This window comes from Thermobia domestica, chromosome 8 (assembly GCF_964235325.1).
Source record: "Thermobia domestica chromosome 8, izTheDome1.hap1.1, whole genome shotgun sequence".
NCBI classification, from domain to species: domain Eukaryota; kingdom Metazoa; phylum Arthropoda; class Insecta; order Zygentoma; family Lepismatidae; genus Thermobia; species Thermobia domestica.
In genome coordinates this window covers 21490793-21512446 of record NC_137461.1, presented here as the reverse complement: position 1 = coordinate 21512446, position 21654 = coordinate 21490793, and the positions used below count along the sequence as shown (strand labels likewise).

The window sequence follows — 21654 nt, the reverse complement described above, 5'->3', positions numbered from 1 at the left end:
TCTTTGCAAAAAAACAAGCTGAAATGGAATGTCCACCATCATATTCGCCTGAAGATGAGGACGATGTCAGCCCTCGAAACGTCGCAAGATATAACAGTATTCACCTGGCTGCTAGCCCGAGAAGACCTGTTCACAATACGTCGCCAGGAAAGCTTCAATAGATACAATGTAAGTTTTTCTTATGGATGTGATAAGTTAATCACGTTATATTGAAGCGAAATTCCAATCATTATCTCAGGACTAAGGTGTTTTTCTTATATATATATATATATATATATCTGAAAAACAGAGGAACTCGACACAAGTGCAATTCAGTTGTTTTGTTATTTAACCCTAGCACTCCTACATTTATATTTTACTTAAATGCTGTTTACATATCCTACAAGTAGCATTATTCACCTACTACATTGTACTATGTTCTTTCTTGACTCTTCAAGATAGAAATCTTCGTTCAGTACAAGATTAATTCGGCAGCCTTTGCAAGTTTGTATTAACCTTTTTGAGATAGTAAGGCAAATGCCATTGCCTTTTAAATTTCATGTACCGTGGGAATTTTTCAGTGGTTCCTTGATCACATTTGTGACGGAGTAATCTATCGCATCTATTCAGAAAGCTGAACGGTTACACTTGTTTCTTTTGCTGTCAACATTTCTTTATCCCAGAATTCGAATATCTGTGACTGCCTTTGATCATGTAACGCTGTGTGTCATTTCTTGTAATTCCTCCTTCAGAGAATTCGAGAAATAATGTCTACAAATATCTACTTCCGTTGCAACACTGAAGTCATGCCTAATTCGGAACCTAAGAGCACGTATACTTGAATCATGCAATCTGAACGGGTCTCCCATTTCGGATGCTACCAGCCGAAGTATTCGGACGCGATAGTCAACATGAGATCTTGTGAGAAGCATCCCCTAGTGCAAATATTTCCTCTCTTCACTGTCGTTACTCAAATTGATCTCAATATCACCAAAACAAATAAGAGAATTTATAGCGGCTTCTTTGTTTGTTTGTTTGTTTTTCCACAAGCCACTTTTGAAAAAAAAAATTAAAAAATGAAATCTTTAAGTTTTACGTCCCACGTTATGCCGGCTAGGTTAAAGGAGATGGTGATGATGCTAAATGAATGAATTAGTGTAATGAAAAGCGGAAGGAAACGGAAGCAGCCCGAGAAAACCTACGTGCACGGTGTTTGTCCATCACAAAGACACGTATTTGTTGGTTCCATAAAGGCGCTATTCCAACAATTCACTAAAAGCTGGGTGTCTTCCAACCTAGTTAGAATCTAGAAGCAAATGTACTCTGGCCAAAAGTAACATCTCTCTCAAACTATCATTGTCACTAACGAGGAAGGTCCATAAACCGTGAGAGTTGAATTTTGATGAAAATTTGTGACAAGATTCAGTTCGAGTTACTAAGTAACGTAGTAATAGTCACTCGATGCGCAAATGCTTCGTTGAGCTACTACACCGACGCCATCTTGAAATTCAGTAGGCAATGTCCAAGAATACCCTTTTGGCACAAAAATGAAAAAAGCTTTTGATGGATATGACTTCAGTATCGTAGACGTAGGTAGAGCATCTATATGTGGGAGTACTTCCAGTGCATGGTCGCCATCTTGAAAGGCGCCATATTGAATCGCAGTCAAATATGATAAATAGCAAGGGGATCATGTGGGGTATCAAATAGCACTGGAATTTACTCCTGAATCCATTTCCGCAACCAAAGTTTACATATCTGTTTTCACTTCAGAGTTAAGAGGTCTCTTACCCACAGGAATATATAAAAAATGTGCAAGTTAGGTTTGTGTTATGAAACACGTTCGTGCGAGCACTTGCAGGATTTTAACTAATGCAGTAGTTAATGCAGTGCAATAGCCACTAATCAATCAGATCTTGAGACTAGTAAGAGAAATCGTTAATTAAATTGAAATGTCTGTAGTGAAAAATGGAATAGCAGCACTGTAACAAATTATACCTATTTCAAAGTGCGATGGAATAGACTGCTGGTAGATGAAACACATGCCTAATAGTGCTGACGAGCAGAGAATACCAAAGGGATTGTTCGGATATATATTAGAAAATGATATAAACTGGTGCATATTATTTGAACGACCAAAATCGTTCAGATTCCACTATAATCAATAGGTCCACGTCTCCTTTAGCGTAGCAGGCATAAGTGTGGGACGTTGAACTGTATCAAGCCAAAAATCTATTTTAGGCAATTTTAAGTGGACCGTTATAGTGTGTTGTTTCCTTCTCCAATCTTGAAACCTTAGGCAAAAACCATCATTATTGCAGAATATTGCGTTCTTTTCCAATATTCATGCTTCACAACCTATAATTCACCGTGTATATTACGAAGTTAAAATACTTTAATGTATTTTTTGCCAGTTTGCCTAAATACAATCGATTTATTGCTGCCGCATTGAACAATGAAGTGGATTTAAATTATCAATTCACAGCCTATTCTTAGAAGAAGATACTCCCGGAAACTTAGAATTCACTTTTCTTGTGTCTGTTCTGCTATTAGTGATAAGAGAATACATACACACCTGCTAAAAATAGATTTCAATAAATATTACAAGATTCAATACCAAGTTGCTATCCATAAAACAAGCCTCTTTCTTGCTTTTTCCCATAATATTAAATAATTAAATATCTGCATCTTTCCACCTTTAACGATAAAACACTTGCTTATAATAAGGGCAAGACTAGTTTTCATATCAAAACTGTGATCAATAACTAGTTGTAGCAGCTGTTCACTTGTTCGGTGTACAAGTTATATGGCAGAATGTTCATAAAGAAAATGCATTCTGTTGTGTATCGTCAATTTTGTGCGCCAGTCCTAAAGGAAATGCTTGATATGCATGGCAGACATGTGAGTACGTAACAGGAGCAATAGTTGGTTCATTTACAAATGTTCTGGAGACTAGTAAAAAATAGTGTCAGTGGTCATAAAGATTGTGACGAAAGTGAATTTGTTAAGTGTTTGCACTGTTCCATGATGCTGTGTGTTAATCACTTCGTTTTGGATCTCCATCATCACAACTGAAGAGCAAGTCATATGTGCCGTTGCACTAACTTATATTACAGCATTTAAATGCTATGCATAATCGCAACACACATACTCATATATATAGCGCACCTTGAAATAGGTATAATTTGTTACAGTGCTGCTATTCCATTTTTCACAACAGACATTTCAATTTCATTAACGATTTTTCTTACTAGTCTCAAGATTTGATTGCTATAGTAGCTATTATACTGCATTAACTACTGCATTAGTTAAAATCCTGCAAGTGCTCGCACGAACGTGTTTCATAACACAAACCTAACTTGCACATTTTTTATATATTCCTGTGGGTAAGAGACCTCTTAATTCGGAAGTGAAAACAGATATGTAAACTTTGGTTGCGGAAATGGATTCAGGAGTAAATTCCAGTACTATTTGATACCCCACATGACCCCCTTGCTATTTATCATATTTGACTGCGATTCAATATGGCGCCTTTCAAGATGGCGACCATGCACTGGAAGTACTCCCACATATAGATGTTCTACCTAGGTTTACAATACTGAAGTCATATCCATCAAAAGCTTTTTTCATTTTTGTGCCAAAAGGGTATTCTTGGACATTGCCTACTGGATTTCAAGATGGCGTCGGTGTAGCAGCTCAACGAAGCATTTGCGCATCGAGTGACTATTACTACATTACTTAGCAACTTGAACTGAATCTTGTCACAAATTTTCATCAAAATTCAACTCTCACGGTTTATGGACCTTCCTCGTAAGACAAAAGTTAAATCACATTACATTAAATACTACATTGTAAAAATAATCTGAAAGGTAGCTGAACTACAATAGGTGAGTATTTTACAAAATATATTGATCAACAATACCAACTTCTACAAAATATTCAGGTAACAATGAAACACAATTTACATTAAATATCATACACCACACAGCTGATGTAAAGATTGCTTACTAACGACGTGAACAGAAAAATCTTGAAAAATGAATACCAACAAAAGATATAATTTACACGTACATCAAAAATATATTTTTTTCTATGCGGGGCATTTTGAAAATTCGATTACGTAAACAAATCGAAATTAATGTTATTCCAAAAGTTATTTCTATGAACAAAATATAGATCTTTATACCTGAATGTGAAGAAAGAAAAGAAAAAAAAACTGATTTATATTATAGCATTCGCTTAAATTTTACAATCTATTCTTTGCATATTAATTACAATTTCTAGAAGAAAAAACTCCACGCTAACCTTGTAACGCAAAAGTAATGGCAAGATTACTTACTATCACCTACTGCTCAAATCTCGACATTTTTCTACTAAACAATTTAAGACTCTGGGTAAGATAGAATCTAGAACCTTTAGTCCATTTCGTGAAGCATAAAATCTTTCTTTTTCAAGAATGAGTAGTTTCATATCAAAGATATGATCTAATGAATTACAATCTCGAAAGCAGTCATAAAGTGATAAGTAACCACTAAAGATATTCCAGTGGTTTTGGTCTAACCCATTGCATGTTCGCAAAGCACTAGCAACTAATTCCGATAAAACAGTCTGTCTTGATTGAATTTCCCTTCGCCTTGTGCCGTGACCCCGCTTCTCCACTTCCCACATCCACGGAATTGGCTCCAAGGTTTGAACTCTGGCTTCACGAGATGAGAGTCCGAGAGCGGTTGGAACAAACCGCCCATGAGCTCCTGGTCCCACTCCAATGTACTGCTTGCCGTACCAGTAACACTTATTATGAGCACTTTCAGCTTCGACACTACGAGCAAAATTTGAAACTTCATACTGTCTGAAACCGTTATCTTCTAAAAATTCCACTGCAAATTCATACATATCCACAACGTCTTCACTGCTTGGTAACTGAATTTCATTGCTATTCACCTGGTGAAACAGCTTCGTCCCTCTTTCTAACGTCAACTGATACAAGGACACATGATCATCTAGGAGTGGAAGGACTGTCTCTAAACCTTTTCGCCAAGACAGCAAGGACTGGTGTGGCGTTCCAAATAATAAATCTACCGAAGTATTATGAGGAAACAAGTGGCATGCTTCAAGCAAACAATCTATACTTTCAGCAACGCTATGATCTCGGTTTAATAAACGAAGAATTCCGTCATCCAACACCTGCAACATAAAAACCAAATCATGAAACGAATCATACAAAAGAGAGCTTCGGAAATTCAGCTTCTTCATTAAATATTTACCACACTTGTCACAAAACTACTCCAAATTATTTTACCTAACTTTTCTGATAATCCACTGTGGAATACTTTTCCCACAATTAACAGACAAGTCACTTATGTACGGGATGCGAAACCATACCAGTCGAAGTAGACGGGAGTGATAGAAGTGTATATATAAACTTCGGACTAGAATTACAATTATGTAGGCGCATGAGAAGATGATTCAAATTAACAAAAGATCGGTTACTTACCAATATATCCTCCCTTGGGAAAATTAAGATAACAGATTTAAAAAATGGATGAAAGAAATATGGTACGGGAAACGGAATACATACCACTAAAATAAATATAATGTAAGAGATGGGCACTAAAAGCAACGAGCAGAGCATAGTGAACGAAAGAAAGAAGAGTTGAGTTGGAAGAAGTGTGGTGTCTATGCTATGTCACTGTTGTCAGATCCAAAATACACACCAGAGGTAGGTAGCCACATTTTTTCAATGTTGCCAGAATCTAGATTTAAAGTCCCTTTATATTTATGAATAAAGAACGATTCTTTAATCTCTTTTTTATCTGTCTGTTTGTTTGTTTTGCTTTGTTTTTCCTGGATCTATCATATTAACCTATTTTATGTTATATCGTTTTAAGTGATTTCTTACGTTTATTTTCGTGGTACGTATTCCTCTTCTCATACCATATTTCTCTCATCCATTTTCATCCTTGTTACCTTGCCAGTGAAGATGGAACTAGCTTGTTGTTCCGATACGTTTAGAGAATATTGAGTTTTTCCACGGGAGAAATATTGGTAAATAAGCAATTTTTTATTAATTCGCACTGGAATATTTCCGACATACAGAGTTCGCATAATATATATATATATATATATATATATATATATATATATATATATATATATATATATATATATATGGATTTCTGTAATTAATTTGCAAATTTCTGACGCTGGTGTCACTTTACTCAATCCCAAACAAGGTATTAATTGGAGGAATATTCATCCAAAAATAATAAGTGGCGAGAATTCCGCTATGATTTCGCACCTTACTAGAGTTATCATTGTGGATAAATTAAATCACGAAAATTAACGTATTTTTTCACGTAATTTTCCGCAATTTTAAATCAATTTTGGCCATTGAAAAGGCGATGAGCGTGTGTGTGATCGGATCAGCACTTAAATTTTACTTCCGATATGGTTTCTTACATCTTCATTTACTATCGGTGTGTCAAACTTAATACATTCAACAACTGTCTATAAATAAATCAACATATAGGTTTTGTTTTCAAGAAGGTGGGGGAACGATGTGCGTAAGATATACGGAGCAAAAAAAGTAAAGTTAATCCTTTAAAATTTAGGATGCGCAAAATATTTTTTGGTGCAAATGAAATGCCCACCCTAGATGCGTCATTTCTAAAGGTAATGAAAAAAAATTGGAACCTACAATACCTATCAGAATAATCTGTTGGATCTTTATCAATTTGAATTAATAATTTATCTGAGGTAGTAAGTAATTCCAATTGTTTGCACTCTGTAAATGATCTAAAAAAAAAAAAAAATGTATAAATCAATTTCAACTACTATTTCAGGATTACCTGAATAATACTAATGTTTGGTGTGAACAAGTTAAACTACAACTTAATGTAAATAAGAGTAAAAAGTGTACCTTTTAATACAAAAAAAAAGTTGATTAATCCTATGTACAAAATTAACAATATACACGCTGAAACTAGAAGTAATTAAAGGCCTTGATGTAATATAATAAATTACATTTAGAAATCATATCGTCACTGTTACTAATTCTGCAAGCAGGGCCTTCGCTTTTGTAAGAAACATCATCATTATTTTTTCGCACACCCATTTGTAATCACTAAGTTATATTTGAGTTTTGTACGGAGCAAGCTTGAATATGCTTCAACAATCTGGAATCCACATTTTAAAAAAAGATATAAAACTCATTGAAATAGTTCAGAACAAATTTTTGAGGTACATATATTACAAAACATTTCAATCAGGTCCACTGACTTATCTATCTCGTTTCTACACGCCCTAGTTAACTTCACTAGTTAAGGACAGAAAAGTTGTGCATTATACTTACGTTAAGAAATACATTGGCTAACAAAACTGATAGTTCGACGTTATTACAATACATTCATTCATTATATATATATATATATATAGGTAGATAGATAGATATAGATATTATTCTAGAAACCAAAATATATTTTTCATTCCTAAGTCAAGAAGCATAACATGTCAATTCTCCCATTATATAAGGGCTCAGACCATATAACAAACTTAATGATAGGATTGATCTTTTCTTCTCAGATGGAAGACTTAAATTTTCTAAACGTTTGTACGAAATAATTCATAACGATTATGCATGACTGTTCTTGTGTGATAACTTCATGATGTGTAACCTTTACCACGGGCGTTAATCTCAACGGGGACACCGGGGATGTGTCCCTACTAAAACTTGTAAAACTGTTTTCGCCCCCCCCCCCTTTCATATTTCAAGTATCTTAGGTCAACTATGACCCAAAAGAAGTTCAACCATATAGGAGTTTGCTACGTTCAACCATATAGGTGTTTGCTACGTTCAACCATATAGGAGTCTGCTACGTTCACAAAACAAACTGGCTATGAAAAAAGTAGCACAAAAGTTTATTTCCAATTGTGAAAAAAGTCAGTCAGTGTTTGGTCCTTATGAAGGTAAAGGTGGAGTAAACTGTAAAGTAACAAACTGATTTTGTTTAGACATTGAGCAGCAAAGCGAGTTAGTTTAGGTAAAAAGCATAACTTTCAACTATTATTTTTAAACTATACATTGTTGAGTTTCATTTACGTTAGTTGTAGGCTTGTAGGCCTACAACCTTTTTTCGAAACTTTATTATTTCTGAGTGTTCACTTCACACTATCTTTTACCATAATTTTGTTTTTGACATATACTTGGTATCACTTAAATTTCACTTAGGGCCTCCGGCCCCCCATCCTGTTTTCCTGGGGTATTTCATTCACCCCAGTTCCCCGGTAGTCTGTACTCCCCAGTTTATACTGCTGACGCCGATATTCTTCACTAGCGTCAATTCCCCGCTTCGATGGGTTAAAATAAGAAAAACTAGTAATACGTTCCATTAGTCAGTCATTTTTAGTGTTACTGAAGCGATCTCTGATAACGGTCATTTTCGATAATTTGTGTATGTATATATATTCCCCTCCTCCGAGTTGCGGGGCTGAATTTGGATTTAAACGGCATCAGACGTGTCACTGTTCATCTCGGCGACACCCCTACGTTGCACAGTCAAAGTGAAATGATAAAAACCATCTGAGAACAGAACCTCATTTATGTTGAAAATTTTATCGAGTGGTTCAAGAGTTATTAACTCACCAACATAATCATTTTCATTTTTATTTATATAGATTTCGCATAGCTGTATTATTTTCGCATTCTTTTTCATTATTTTCATATTTTATTTTTCTTTCTTTTCATTCCCATTTTTTATTGTATTTTTCTTCGTTTTTCTCTATATTGTATTCCTTGTCTGGTTATTACCTACATAAGTTAGGAAGGTGTGTTATGGACTTATGCCTGCGTACTTTCAAATAAATAAATAAATAAATAAATAAAACAAGGAGGTTCGTAATATGAAAATACACAATTCTTACCTGCACTCCCATGGATAGTCTATTCACGCCTGCCGCCTTGAACTTCTCCAGACTCAATCGGTCAACAGAACTTGGATTTGCCTCCATCGTGATCTCGGCTTCTCTTTCCACCACAGCAACGCTATTTGCAGCTTCGATAACAGCCTGTAAATACACAACACGTTCTGTCTTTATCATACGGCATATTACCATATATATTATGAAATTACATTAGCTTGATGAGATAATACTCTTATACAATAGACGCTGCTAAAACAAACAAGTAATAAATGAAAAAGAAAAAATGACAGCACTAAATATACGCTCCCGTAACTTTCAGTGTTGACAGTAAATATATAACGGAGTTCTTGTATATAACGGAGTTAACAAAATTTGTTCCGAATTGTAGTATTTTCGTCTACAAAATAATTGTTTTGTTCCCCGTTTGTATCCTCAAAAACATTTGAAGAAATTCTAGAAAAGAGAAAAGCTATCAATGCCAGGGATGAAAATTTTTGAGAAGAACAATTTACAGAAAGAAATTCGACATATGGGTGCTACATATTCTGACTCAATCATTTACTCCATCGAATTTCTATCTGTGAATTCCTAGTGAAACGTAGCGAAATCGAGCCATTTCTGCAGCAATTGATCACGACTAATGAGAAGCGGATTACTTACGATAACAATCTTTCAGTTTAACGTTCCATGATTATGACTTTTACGCTGCGGGAGACGGATGATTAAGAGGCCTCATCCCGGTGAAATTAAAATACCGTTAATTTTACAGTAATTATGTGATATCTTCAAATAGATAAAAGATAATTGAAATGTGGAACAAGAGCGCCCTAGACAATATCATTTTACACGAAATACCGTTATCACGACTCACTTATCTGCTTTCGATTTCGAGAAATTTTGAAAATCGGCATTTATTTTCGCGCTTCTGAATGGCTGAAAACGGTAAGCCACTAGATGACTTGTGATAACGATACCTCACGCAAAATAATATTGTCTAGGGCGCTCTTGTTCCATATTTCAATTATCTTTTATCTATTTGAAGATATCACATAATTACTGTAAAATTAGCGGTATTTTAATTTCGCCGGGATGAAGACTTAATTTCGCCAGGATGAGGCCTCTTAAGGCAAGTGAATGATGATGCAAGAATAGGTGGAATAATAATGTGGGAGAAAACGGGAGTATCTCCAGAAAACCCACGGACAAGATATTGTCTACCACACTCACTTGATCGGGGATCGAACCAGGAACCTCACACACGAGGTAAGCGCTCTACTACTGAGCTACCGTGCTTTTCATGTGCGTAAAAGATCGTGGTTAAAGCGTGCAAACGGGGCCGCAGTGGCTCAGCGGCAGAGCGTTCACTTCTGGTGCATGAGGTTCTTGGTTCGATCCCAGCTCACGCCAAATTAGTTTTGTGATAGACAAACACCGTGTGCGTGGTTTTTTGGGCGTTCTGCACTTTTCTCCCACTTTCTTCATTACACCATTTTATTTATTTCTCATCATTACCGTCTCCTTTAGCCTAGCCAGCATAACGGTGAGGCGTAAAGCTTAGATTTCATTTCATTTCAAAGCGTGCGAACGCTCCACGGTTTGTAGCAAAGCCTACACTGACGCCTAGGAAGGTTATGTTGTTCGCTTGGTGGGAATGGAAGGGCATCATGCATTAGGAGCTACTGCTGCTGCCGGCTAGAACGATAGACTCGGACCTGTAGTGTTGACAATTAACACGACTGAACCCAAGCACTTCAAAACAAATCACCGAAACAGGTTAACGGAGAGAGTGTGTTGTATACCACGCTGACAACGCCAGTCCAATTATATCTTTAACGGCCCGTCAAAAATTGAGAAAATTTGCCTGGGAGGTTTTAATACCCCGAACGTAGCACTGTCAGATTATCGTTTGTATCGGTCTCTCTAGAACTCCCTAAAGGGTATTACGTTAGTTTCAAAAGAGACTTGTGAAAACTATTCGAATACAAGACACACAAGTTCTATAGCAGCGGGATTATAATGTTGCCGGAAAAATGGCAGGTCATCGAACAAAGTGGCACATACATGGTTTCATAATGTGATCTTCAACTCAGAATTGACGAATTCTCAATTTTGACTTCAGAGACTCAATACTTTTTAGATAACTTCATATTATAGTTATATGCCCTGTATGCTAAAATGGGGTGAATGATTTACGCAGCATGATCAAAAAAGTAAGGTTACAAAGTCTGCAGTGAAAGGTGTATACTCGTATATTATTTCATACAACCAATACAGCCACCAGAGAGTACATACATTAGGTTATTTTTCGACACAGTCTCCATATTAGTTGAAGCATTTGGTTCATCGTCGGATGACATCGAAGATTCCTTCTTGGTAAAAAAAAAAAATCCTGTCCTTGCGTGTTCAGCAACATTGTCACGAAGTGTTTTACCTCCTTGTGTTTTACCTCCTTGTCTGAAGCGATGCAACTTTCTCCTAGGTGCTCCTTCAAGTGTGGGAACAGGTGAAAGTCGCTTGGAGCGAGGTCCGGGCTCTAGGGAGGGTGGCTGATAGCGTAGTGGTCTGTTGATGATGTGCTGGGCCGACCACTGCGCTCCTCGTCGGTGACGTTTTCTTTACCAACCACAAACTTTCGACATCATTCTGCGACATATTGATGAGACATTACAGTCTCTCCGTAAACCTCTACCAGCTGTCGGTGAATTTCAACCGCGGTTACATGTTTCGCCCACAAAAATCTAACAACTGAGCAAAATTCTTCGCGAGACCAGTTTTCCCAACGAATCTCCACTTGTGTTTGCCTAGAACTACCGCCATAGGTGGCGGGTGGCAGAAACTCTGCACAGTTGCCAACTGCATGTATTACGATTACCACACACTTCTCATTCCTCTATAACAGACGAAACTCCAGAAATATCGACCTTGCAACATTAGTTTCTGATCCTTCCTCGTGTAAGAGAAAGATAATAGAAGAATTGTTAGATTGTTAGAAGTGAGAGAAAACTGGAATTCCCGAGAAAAACAAAAGCACGATATTGACCGCCACAAACTCTCATGGTTAGGGCTTAAATTTTTCATTCTTTGCAGCACACCACAGATGTGACTTTTATCACTGAGCTCCCTTTAAACAATGAAAACAATACTCGTTCATATTAAATGTAATTTTTCGGGTACAGTGATAGATAATACTTTTAAGAAGAAGTTAATTAATATGTTGTATACATTTCTTACCTGAATAGTGTGAGGCTCAGCCAAAGTGGGTGTTCCTCCTCCGAAATAAATTGTCTCTATGGTTCTGACTCCTGAAATAGCCAAGAGTGTCTTTGTTTCTTCCACTAAGCAATGCCTCATTCTCTTCTGTTCTATATGATCACTTATGTACTTGTTAAAATTGCAATAAGAACATCGTTTGCGACAATAGGGCCAATGGACGTACAAAGACGCTTTTTCCGTGTATGACTTGGGATATTGGCCATTCCACTTATCACCAGTTTCACCGTGCACAATGGGAGACGGATACGCTACAGAACTTAAGTTCATCAACCGCACGTGCCATCTTGTTGTTTTATACAATTTTCTTATCAACATTTTAGCAATCTTCACGTCAACTTTTATACCTGAAAAATAATAAATACTCAGCTAAATGCAATTTTTATAAATTCAACACAAAAAATACATGCCCATTTACACCATATAAGATATCTTATATACAAAACTTAGGGGGAGAAAACAGACCATTATCTACTTGTTTTTTTTAACATACCTTAAATGTTCATTTCTATATTCCTTGTTAAGAGTTCAGTCACCTACCTTGACGAATTATCAAGCTCTACCCCACGCATTTCTTTTTCTTTATGTAAATATCCAAACATGAATGATAAATGAATGTTTAAAAATAAACTACTGCATATTTAGATAATCCTACGTGATCCTAATAATACCATCTGGAGCTGACAAGAATCTTACGCATCAACAGAAACTTCTTGTCTGGAAAGTCCAAAGGTTTCTGCATGAAGGTTATGAGTAAGATGTGATGTTTATGAGGATCACTTCCAGTGTTTGTATTAATTATATTAAATGGCAATTGGGAAATATGAACCAAGATCTAACATTTGCCCATCAGAAGAGTCAATTCGAAAATCTGACAAAATAAACAAATATTAACCTTTACTGAGTAAGTTTTAAGACTGACTCCTTGCCTTTTATGGTCTGTAACTAATATTAGAGTATGTGAGATCAATTTCGAAGGACACACCTTTAATTAAAAGTGGACATTTGTATTTACTCAATAAGATTATACCAATGCGCCAATGGACTTTTCTCATAATTAGTTTTAATTGAAAGTGACCATAAAGCTAACTGACACCAATATCTTCGTCAGAATTGATAGCTTTGCATTTGGGACTTAGTAAATTGGCGTAAAGACGAGTACATATATATATGTACAAAACTTATACAATAAATTTTCCTTTCAATACCCGATTTTTAGCTTGAGTGGAATTATTTGAACTTAAAAAGAGAGAGAAAATGTAAAAATGTACGGAAATCGAACCTGGGGCTAACTGACTGTGTCAATGCATAAACCATTGCACTACCCAGTTTGCATTTATTGATTACAGGGTATTTAATGCGGACGTCAGCGGCGACTGCCTCAAGACAGGTTACATATGCAGGTAGTTGGGGGTCACAGTTTTAAGGAGGTTCTTTAGCCAAAGACCACTAATAACACGAAGTGAGTCTTACCTACAGTTGTAAATTAGTCCTAACGAACAGAGATCTACACGAGAGGACAGATAAATAAATGAAATCTCAGGAGGTCGTACTGCCAGTGAAATCTAAGAAAAAGAAGTCGATGAGGTCTTAGGAAAAAATATGGAAAACAACGGGGGACAGCGACCTCATACATCCTGCCAACGTTAACTATGATTAGAAGTTTTAATGTATTCTAATGGGTACAGCACAAACAGTGCAACACATGTTTATAAAGTGATTCGATCTTCCTGAAAGAGACTTAAACTGATGAACAAGGCCACAGCGTAAGTGGCCGAAACTGTTCAGGAAAACTACTACAGACGCAATCGAAGGAGTTAGTGTTTTCACTTATCTTTTTAATAAAAAGTTCTAAAGGTCAGAAGGTGAGAAGCTCTTACAAGGGACATGTTTCGGTTCGAAAGCGAGGATCAACATAAAACTTGGTAGACATATACAGGACTAAGTACTGACCACTGTAGGGGGAATCATTCCCGTGTAAAATTGGATTATGGATACCCGCTGTCTACGAACTTCTTAATTCAAAGGGAATCGGGAAATGAAACTCCAAACAGTGAAATGTGAAAGAGCATGGTGTATCAGTACATTACTGGCATGTACAGTGCTGGGTTTTCCAAGCGGCAAAAAAAGTTGGCTTACTGGAGTTCAAAATGTCGCCGACTTTCATTGAAAATCTTTAGAAACAAGCAAGAATTATATCATGAACAATTCATAATATCTGTAGAGTGTCGATGTGTGTATCATTTCTAATTCATTTTCGTACTCACTGATAATTACATTGCACAAGAATGTCGCAAATGACTCATCTTTCACTCCAACTGACGTCTGATCCTTAAATCTGCGCGTTAGCTTGCCTTTTAACAGTTCGACTACACGAAGGCGGTTAATGCCAACAGCCCGTCCCATTTTTGCATACAGTCTACCATACCTAACACTAATTGCGGCTTACTACCACACACTAACGCACATGACTGATCTTCACTCAGCGCCTACAACGCGGAATCTAACTGCTAGTGTTTCGAAGAATAGGTGGCGCTGTCGGCGGAAAACGAATTTTACACGGCAATGACTCCCCATACAGTGGTCAGTACTTAGTCCTGTATATGTCGACCAAGTTTTATGTTGATCCTCGCGTTCGAACCGAAACATGTCTTAGAAGATATGGAGTATCGACATAGAATCAGCACGGAAGTCTACGATAATAACACAGTGGTCGTCGAAAAGTTTCTGTATAGCAAAAGAAAAAGAAGTTGTTCTTTAGTAGAGACTGGGAAGGTTCTCAGCCAACCTTCCTTAGAACTCCAATACCATTCCCAATTCACGCGGTCAAAAGCCTTTTCTAGATCAATAAATAGAACATACATCGCTTCCCCTTCTTCTATAAACCTTGCACTGACTATACTTAATAACCAAATGTACAGAAAGGCTGATATTTGTAGCCCATTACACAACAAAAGAAAACAGACGAATAGTGATTTGTAAAGAATTTGTTTAAAAATGCAACAATGCCTTAAAATGTCATGTAAAAGAAAATACAATTGTGAGCATGTGAATAATGTTTAATGCAGACGTCTGGTCCAAATATATCAAGAGATGTAGTCGAAAAAAGGCAAGGTTAAGTGCTAATACGAGACTATCACGGGCTAAATGTTGTTCTAAAGTTCTCAATACAATACACACATTCACAAATTATGTTCGAAATAATGTCCATTAGCTACACAACAAGCCTCCAGTCTAGGGTGAAAAGATTACTGAACATCAGTCAAAATGGTAGAACAGAAGCAGTAATACGGTAGGAGTCGTTGGTACACAGTGCCTTTATTATTGTCCAACGAGGAAACACTTCGTTAAGGTGCGGACTGGACAGCCATTGTACCTTCTGGTCTATGGTGGAATGTATTTTAACATCGGTGGAAGGTTGTTCGTTAGTAAGATGACTTCCTCTCGGGAATCTAGTACGCCTTAAATGAAAAACGGTCCTACGATATATTGGCCCACAATTCTATACTACACATTTACGGACATGTCGTTATACGGACATGTCGGATCTAACCAATACCTTAATCAGCACTAATAATTCATGTTTCAGAGGTTCATCTGTCCATGATTAGTAAATGCTGTTTCATCAGAAAAGATGAAACACAAATCAGGAGCATTCTGGCTTAGCGCCTATTCACAAAACTGTTATCGAGTATCTTAATCGTTTCAATTTAGCACTTAGTGGACCTTTCGAAGCTGAAGAATATAAATAACATTTACCTGATTCAAGCCAGAACCCCATGCGATGGGACGTGCTAACGTATCTTCTGCGACAGCAGCTACAACACCAACCTACCCCGCCACGTAAGTCACTCGCTTTTTCTTCTCGTACCACGACGAGATTTTATTGCCAGTTTCCCGTAGTTGCTGAAAGAGGTTAACGAATAATTGTCTGCTTGATTTACATCTGATGGAATTTCCTTCTGCGTACAACGTAAAACACATGACTGCATTTTTCCCATTAATCAAAATGACACGACATAAACCTAGTCTGAAGTAATAACTATGTTTAAAACTTCATTCCGTTTGTCTTCCCGTAATGACGTAACGGACAATGTCGATTTCATTTTTATGTATAAATGTTCAAATTAAAATAATAATAATAGTAAAACTATGATGCGTATTACCACAATATGCAAAATTCTGAACGATCAAAATTCTTGGCCTGCCATTAGCATTCTCTACCATCACATAACACTCGTTTAGGGGATGAGAATAGTAAAAAATTCCGCAATTTCGTACTGTTTTAAGCAAGGTAACTTTGATTCATAAGCGTGACTTGGAAGTTTTGCAATATACTGGTACACAACGTATTTTATTTATTACAAAACAATGAAAACAAGAGCTCCTTCGTGACTAGGGATGCGTACGAGACGACTCGAGACAGGATTTTCCTGACAAAATTCGAGTCGAGACATGACTCTTCCAATAGAGAAATGTACATTTTTTGAGTCGAGACATCACTTTAACAGCACATTTTCGAGACGAGACAGTCAGAAATCGTCTCGTGTGCATCCCTATTCGTGACTAAGTGGTTAGCGTATGCGCCTTTAGCGTGGGAGACCCGTGTTTGGTTCCCGGCGAGAGATCATGTAGTTCGGATTCCACGTTAATCAGTAGGTCAATGTCTCATATAGCCTCGCTGCTAAAAAAAGGAAGTTAAAAAATTAACTCAATCGCTAACAATGAAAATAAAACATTCGAAGTATAGCCTCCTCGAGTTAGATTGTCTGCAGGCACCTTCCCGCTAGTTCTTCCATTCCACGTCTTGCCCTTATAGAAAAAGAACTCAAGTCACTGCTGTTCCCATCTCCTGCTGGTTAGTGGAGTATTTTGATTTCAGGAAGTGCGCCACGAACCGAAAAAGGTAGTAGTCCGAAGAGGAAAGTCAGGACTATATGCCGGGTGAGGCAACATACATCCACTCTGCTCCAACTGTTTGGAATAAAGGTTGGCATTGAAGATACAGCCATTAGGAAGGAATTCCTATACATACATGACACACAGAGCATGACTTTATGCTCGAAACGGCCTTGTTTGACGATTGCAGTCTTGTTCAAGCAGTGTTTTTCACATTCGGATTTCGCAAAAACACTCACTTTTCGTCATAGTAAAAATCCCTTTTCGGAAACGGACATCATGTGGATTTTGTAGTTATTGGCACAAAGCGGAAGCGCTTGATAATATTCCCAAGTTCGTAAAGGTGACGTACCACAGTAAGCTTGGATGCCAAGTTGGTTTGAATGGTCCTGTGCTGTGTTTGGATTTTCCTTAATGGGGTACAGTATGACCTCAAAATCTTTTACACTCTGAGAAAGGGTGGTAGATCTTGGTTGATCTTCAACGTTTTTACAACCTGCACGAATTTTTTGGAACTAACGAGTTGCTGTGTTGTGGTTCACTGCACCTTCCCTTTTCACATGACAAACGTTTTGGATTGCTGCTGCAGCGTTATGCCCGAGTTCGAACCCATACAAGTAACAGTTCACGTATCATATGTTGTTGCGTACTCACAGTCACTGCCACAAAAAAACTGACTTAAGATACTGACACAGAGGTGGCCTCCAAGTTAAACAGTCCGGTTGCTACACTACCTCTTGGGCCAGTTTGACCCTGTACTTATCGTCGATTACGGTGTATATATGCGCCTGCTGTTTGGGTTGTGCAAATATTGCAAGACTTATGACTGAACCTTGTCTTTTAAAATCACAGATTACAAATATACAGGGTGATTGGTAATTCGATGCGGGGGGCTCAGTGGTAGAGCGTTCACCCCTGGTGCTTGGGGTCACTGGTTCGATCCCAGCTCGCGCCGTGTGGACTTTGTGGTGGACAAACACCGTGCTCGTTGGTTTCTCGGGGTTCTTCCGTTTCCTCCCACTTTCTTCATTCCACCATTTCATTCATTTCCTATCATCACTGTCTCGTTTAGCCTAACCAGCATAATCGTGGGACGTAAAACTTAAAGATGCCATTTTTGGTAATTCGATGCATTCCTTGCAAGGGGATATTCTACAAGTATTTTGGAACATTTTCACCCATATGAACCGGGAGTCACAAATCAATAGTGTCTGAGTAATTTGCACATGTGCGATTTCTCTGAAACTTGCTGGCTAAAGAGACGTGCGCGAGAAACTTTCACCTTGCCTAGCTTTCGCATATCGTAGAACGATAGAACTTTTCATACCTATGTACGTCATGTGGAAATGCACAGCTCGTAATTCTGCACCGTTGTTGTGTTATAGGTCCGAACGTAAAGTAAGGTGTAGTGCTCCAAAATCCATTACTGCACCTCACACAGCAGCGCGGCAACATCGCAAAAGTACTTGTCCCTAGCAAATGGCTGCATGGTTGGGAAGAGGTGGAATGAAGAAAGTGTGTGGCCAAGAGAAAACGCGAACTATGACGGATTTCATACCCAGGGTCATGCATCTGTCTGGCCAACATTCGTGCCGTTGTTTCCCAGGAGACGGACACGTTTTGTCAGCATGCCACGATCTATTTCTATTTTTCATAAGCTTTTGTTAGTGTTACAGTGCTAAATGTATTATTTTGTTATAACTTTACAAGATTTATATTTTTACCTTTGTAGAAAGCTTATAATATTAGGTTCTCATTGTAGCAATAGGTACCGGAATGGTCGTAATTTTGTTTTGAATTATTACAGCGATGTATTGAATTGCTATTTCTTTCCTTCTTTCCATATTTACTTATGTATTTATACAAGGGAATGACTCAAGGAAGGGTTCGGACCTCCAAGTCCGGGGTCACATCACTCTTTTAAGTGGGTCTAGGATTTGAGAAGGAACTGGCCCTGGCTTTTTAGAAAACACCATCCCTCCCTTCGCCTAGTGCGAGTGAAGAAAACCAGGGAAATCCTAGCCAAATGACTGACAGAGTGCCGATGTATTACCCCCAAAGGAAGTCCGTGTTCAACTGTGAGCGACCAAAGTGATGATCATTTTATTTGCGATTAGCACGGGGTATCACTACTTGCTTTGCAGGCAAAGAGTACCATAGCTACCAGGATTCTATGAAATTCCAGAGCGTGGCATGCTGACAACGGTGTCCACTTCCTGGAAAACAACGCACCCGTTCACTCTTCGAGTGTTGGTCAGACAGATGCACGGCCCTGGGTATGAAATCCGTCACAGTTTGCGTTTTCTCTTGACCGCACACTTTCTTCATTCCACCTCTTCCCAACCATGCAGTCATTTCGTAGGGGCAAGTACTTCTGCGATGTTGCCACGCTGCTTTATGAGGTTTAGTAATGGATTTTGGACCACTACACCTTACTTCACGTTCGGGCCTATAACACAGCAACGGTGCAGAATTACGGGCTGTGCATTTCCACATGACCTACATCGGTATGCAGGATTACACTACACATGCAAAATTTCATCGCTCTACGATATGTGGAAGTGCGTCAGGGTGAAAGTTTCTTGCGCATCTCTCGTTAACTAGCAAATTTCAAGGAAATAACACACGTGCAAATTACTCAGAAACTATTGATTTGCAACTGACGCCCGGTTCATATGGGTGAAAGTGTTCCAAAGTACTTGTAGAGTATCCCCTTGCAAGGAATGCATCGAATTATCAGTCACCCTATATATATATATATATATATACTAAATTCTTCAATGTCGTTTGTGTATTTATACATGTAAGATAAGCTAAGCTGATTCCTTGATTTCATGTCCTGTGTTCAATTGCATATCTGACACTTATTTTCATGAACACAAGCCAAAAGCAAGCCTTCTAACTTATGTGAGTCCCTCACCCCTCCTCTGAAAAGTGATCTAATAAAAAAAAAAATGACGAAAACTATCATAGTTACTACCTTATGCTCTTCGATATATAGTTAAAAACAAGTAAATAATAAAAAATAAAAAGAGATTGCATTGTGCCTGGACATGATTCCAGAGACGATTGAAATATTGTATAGAACAATGTTCTAAGCACGAGAGGAAGTTAAGGTATAAGGTTGGATTTTCAGTTACGAAAATTATTACTTACAGACGTAATAAAATGCATATTAGTACTAAAAGTTAAATTTGTATTTACGTAATTATCAGGTAAAACGACAATTCGACGTTATATTTCAATGACCAATTGTTGTATCCTATGGGCGCTTTATTAAGAAATTATGCTGCTTGCAGAACTAAATATCAGCTTTCCCTTCTATGGCAACCAGCACTATTGGAGCACATATATACATCTGGTCGACTCATAGTGTTATACGCTATAGGCCTACAGTACGCAAAAACAGTGTAGAATAAAAAGTAACTACGATATTGCAGGGTTCCCACTTATTTGACAAGCACGAATTTCCCAACTTTTCCAGCTCACGATTTACACATTTTCAGGACTATGTATAATGTATGATAGCAACTATTTTTTCCGACCAAGGGATTCCGAACTGAAAAACGAACGTAAATAATTTTATGCATATTGTCAATGAAAGCTCTGCTCTGAAACTTTTTTTTAGAGTGAAAATATTATAGCATTGGCTCCAGTTGCAAGAGGTGCCATCTCTTTGAGACACTTCTTATGTGTAAAAAAATGCCCCCTGTAGGAAAATAAAAGTTTAAAACCAAGTTTCTGAGAAGTAAAAATTCACAAACTTTTCCAGCTTTCATGAAATTCTGATTTTTCCACGACTTTTTATGAGTAAGTTGAATTCCCTGACCTTTACAGGTCAGTGAAACCGTCAACCGGTATTTGCTGGCTTGTTCTTTTCGCAGAAATGGCAAGAAGCGGAACGAAACGTTTTCCACATGGAATTTTAATACCAGTGATTCAAGGAACATTTACATTTTCTCAACAATGGAGCAATCTGATAAAAAAAAATATGTAGTCCTACAAGCAGCTTCATTCCTTAATAAAAACATCCACATCTGGTAACCGAAACGTAACGTGGAATTGTAGTTTTATCTTCTGGGTACTGAGGTAAGAACAATTTGGGTAAACTTTACAAGACACGCTCCAGCTGCGCATCGATAAGTAGGGCCCTTTTAAAAAGTACAGTAGAGTAGAGTAAGATATAAATAAGTAGGGTAGGGGTTAGGAACGGGTTAGCTTAAGGTTAAGTAAGTTTTGATCCATTTTCATAAAATTATTAGTGTGTAATTTCTCCTTTTTGAGTGAGCATACCTGCTGTAGCGGGCATTGTAAAGTTAACCCGAACAATTTTAAATTTCATTAAGAAAATTACTATTAGCTTGGCATACCTGAATATTTTGTTCAGCTGACCTTCATTTTCAAAATCGAATTGCCTGTAAATATACATACATACATATAGGTTACATATTAGATAAATATATTATGATTATGTTTTAACATAATACAATTCACAAAAATATACTTTTTTTTTTTTAATTGGAACCAATTTGTATACCCGGAAATAAAATGAAAGTGTACTATGTACAGCAATATACATAACCATAC

At 37.4% G+C, this 21654-nt stretch overlaps 1 protein-coding gene across 1 annotated transcript; it reads right to left on the bottom strand.

Annotated features, from left to right (window-relative positions):
• Positions 1 to 3867: 3867 nt before the first annotated feature.
• LOC145692768 (radical S-adenosyl methionine domain-containing protein 1, mitochondrial-like) lies at positions 3868 to 21575 on the bottom strand. Its single transcript, XM_081768225.1, has 4 exons — positions 21438 to 21575; positions 12130 to 12515; positions 8899 to 9042; positions 3868 to 5163 (listed from the first exon to the last, which is right to left on the bottom strand). The coding sequence occupies exons 2-4, from the start codon at positions 12484 to 12486 to the stop codon at positions 4321 to 4323; spliced, it is 1344 nt and encodes a 447-aa protein (XP_081624351.1). The 5' UTR covers positions 12487 to 12515; positions 21438 to 21575; the 3' UTR covers positions 3868 to 4320.
• Between the last annotated feature and the right edge of the window lie 79 nt (positions 21576 to 21654).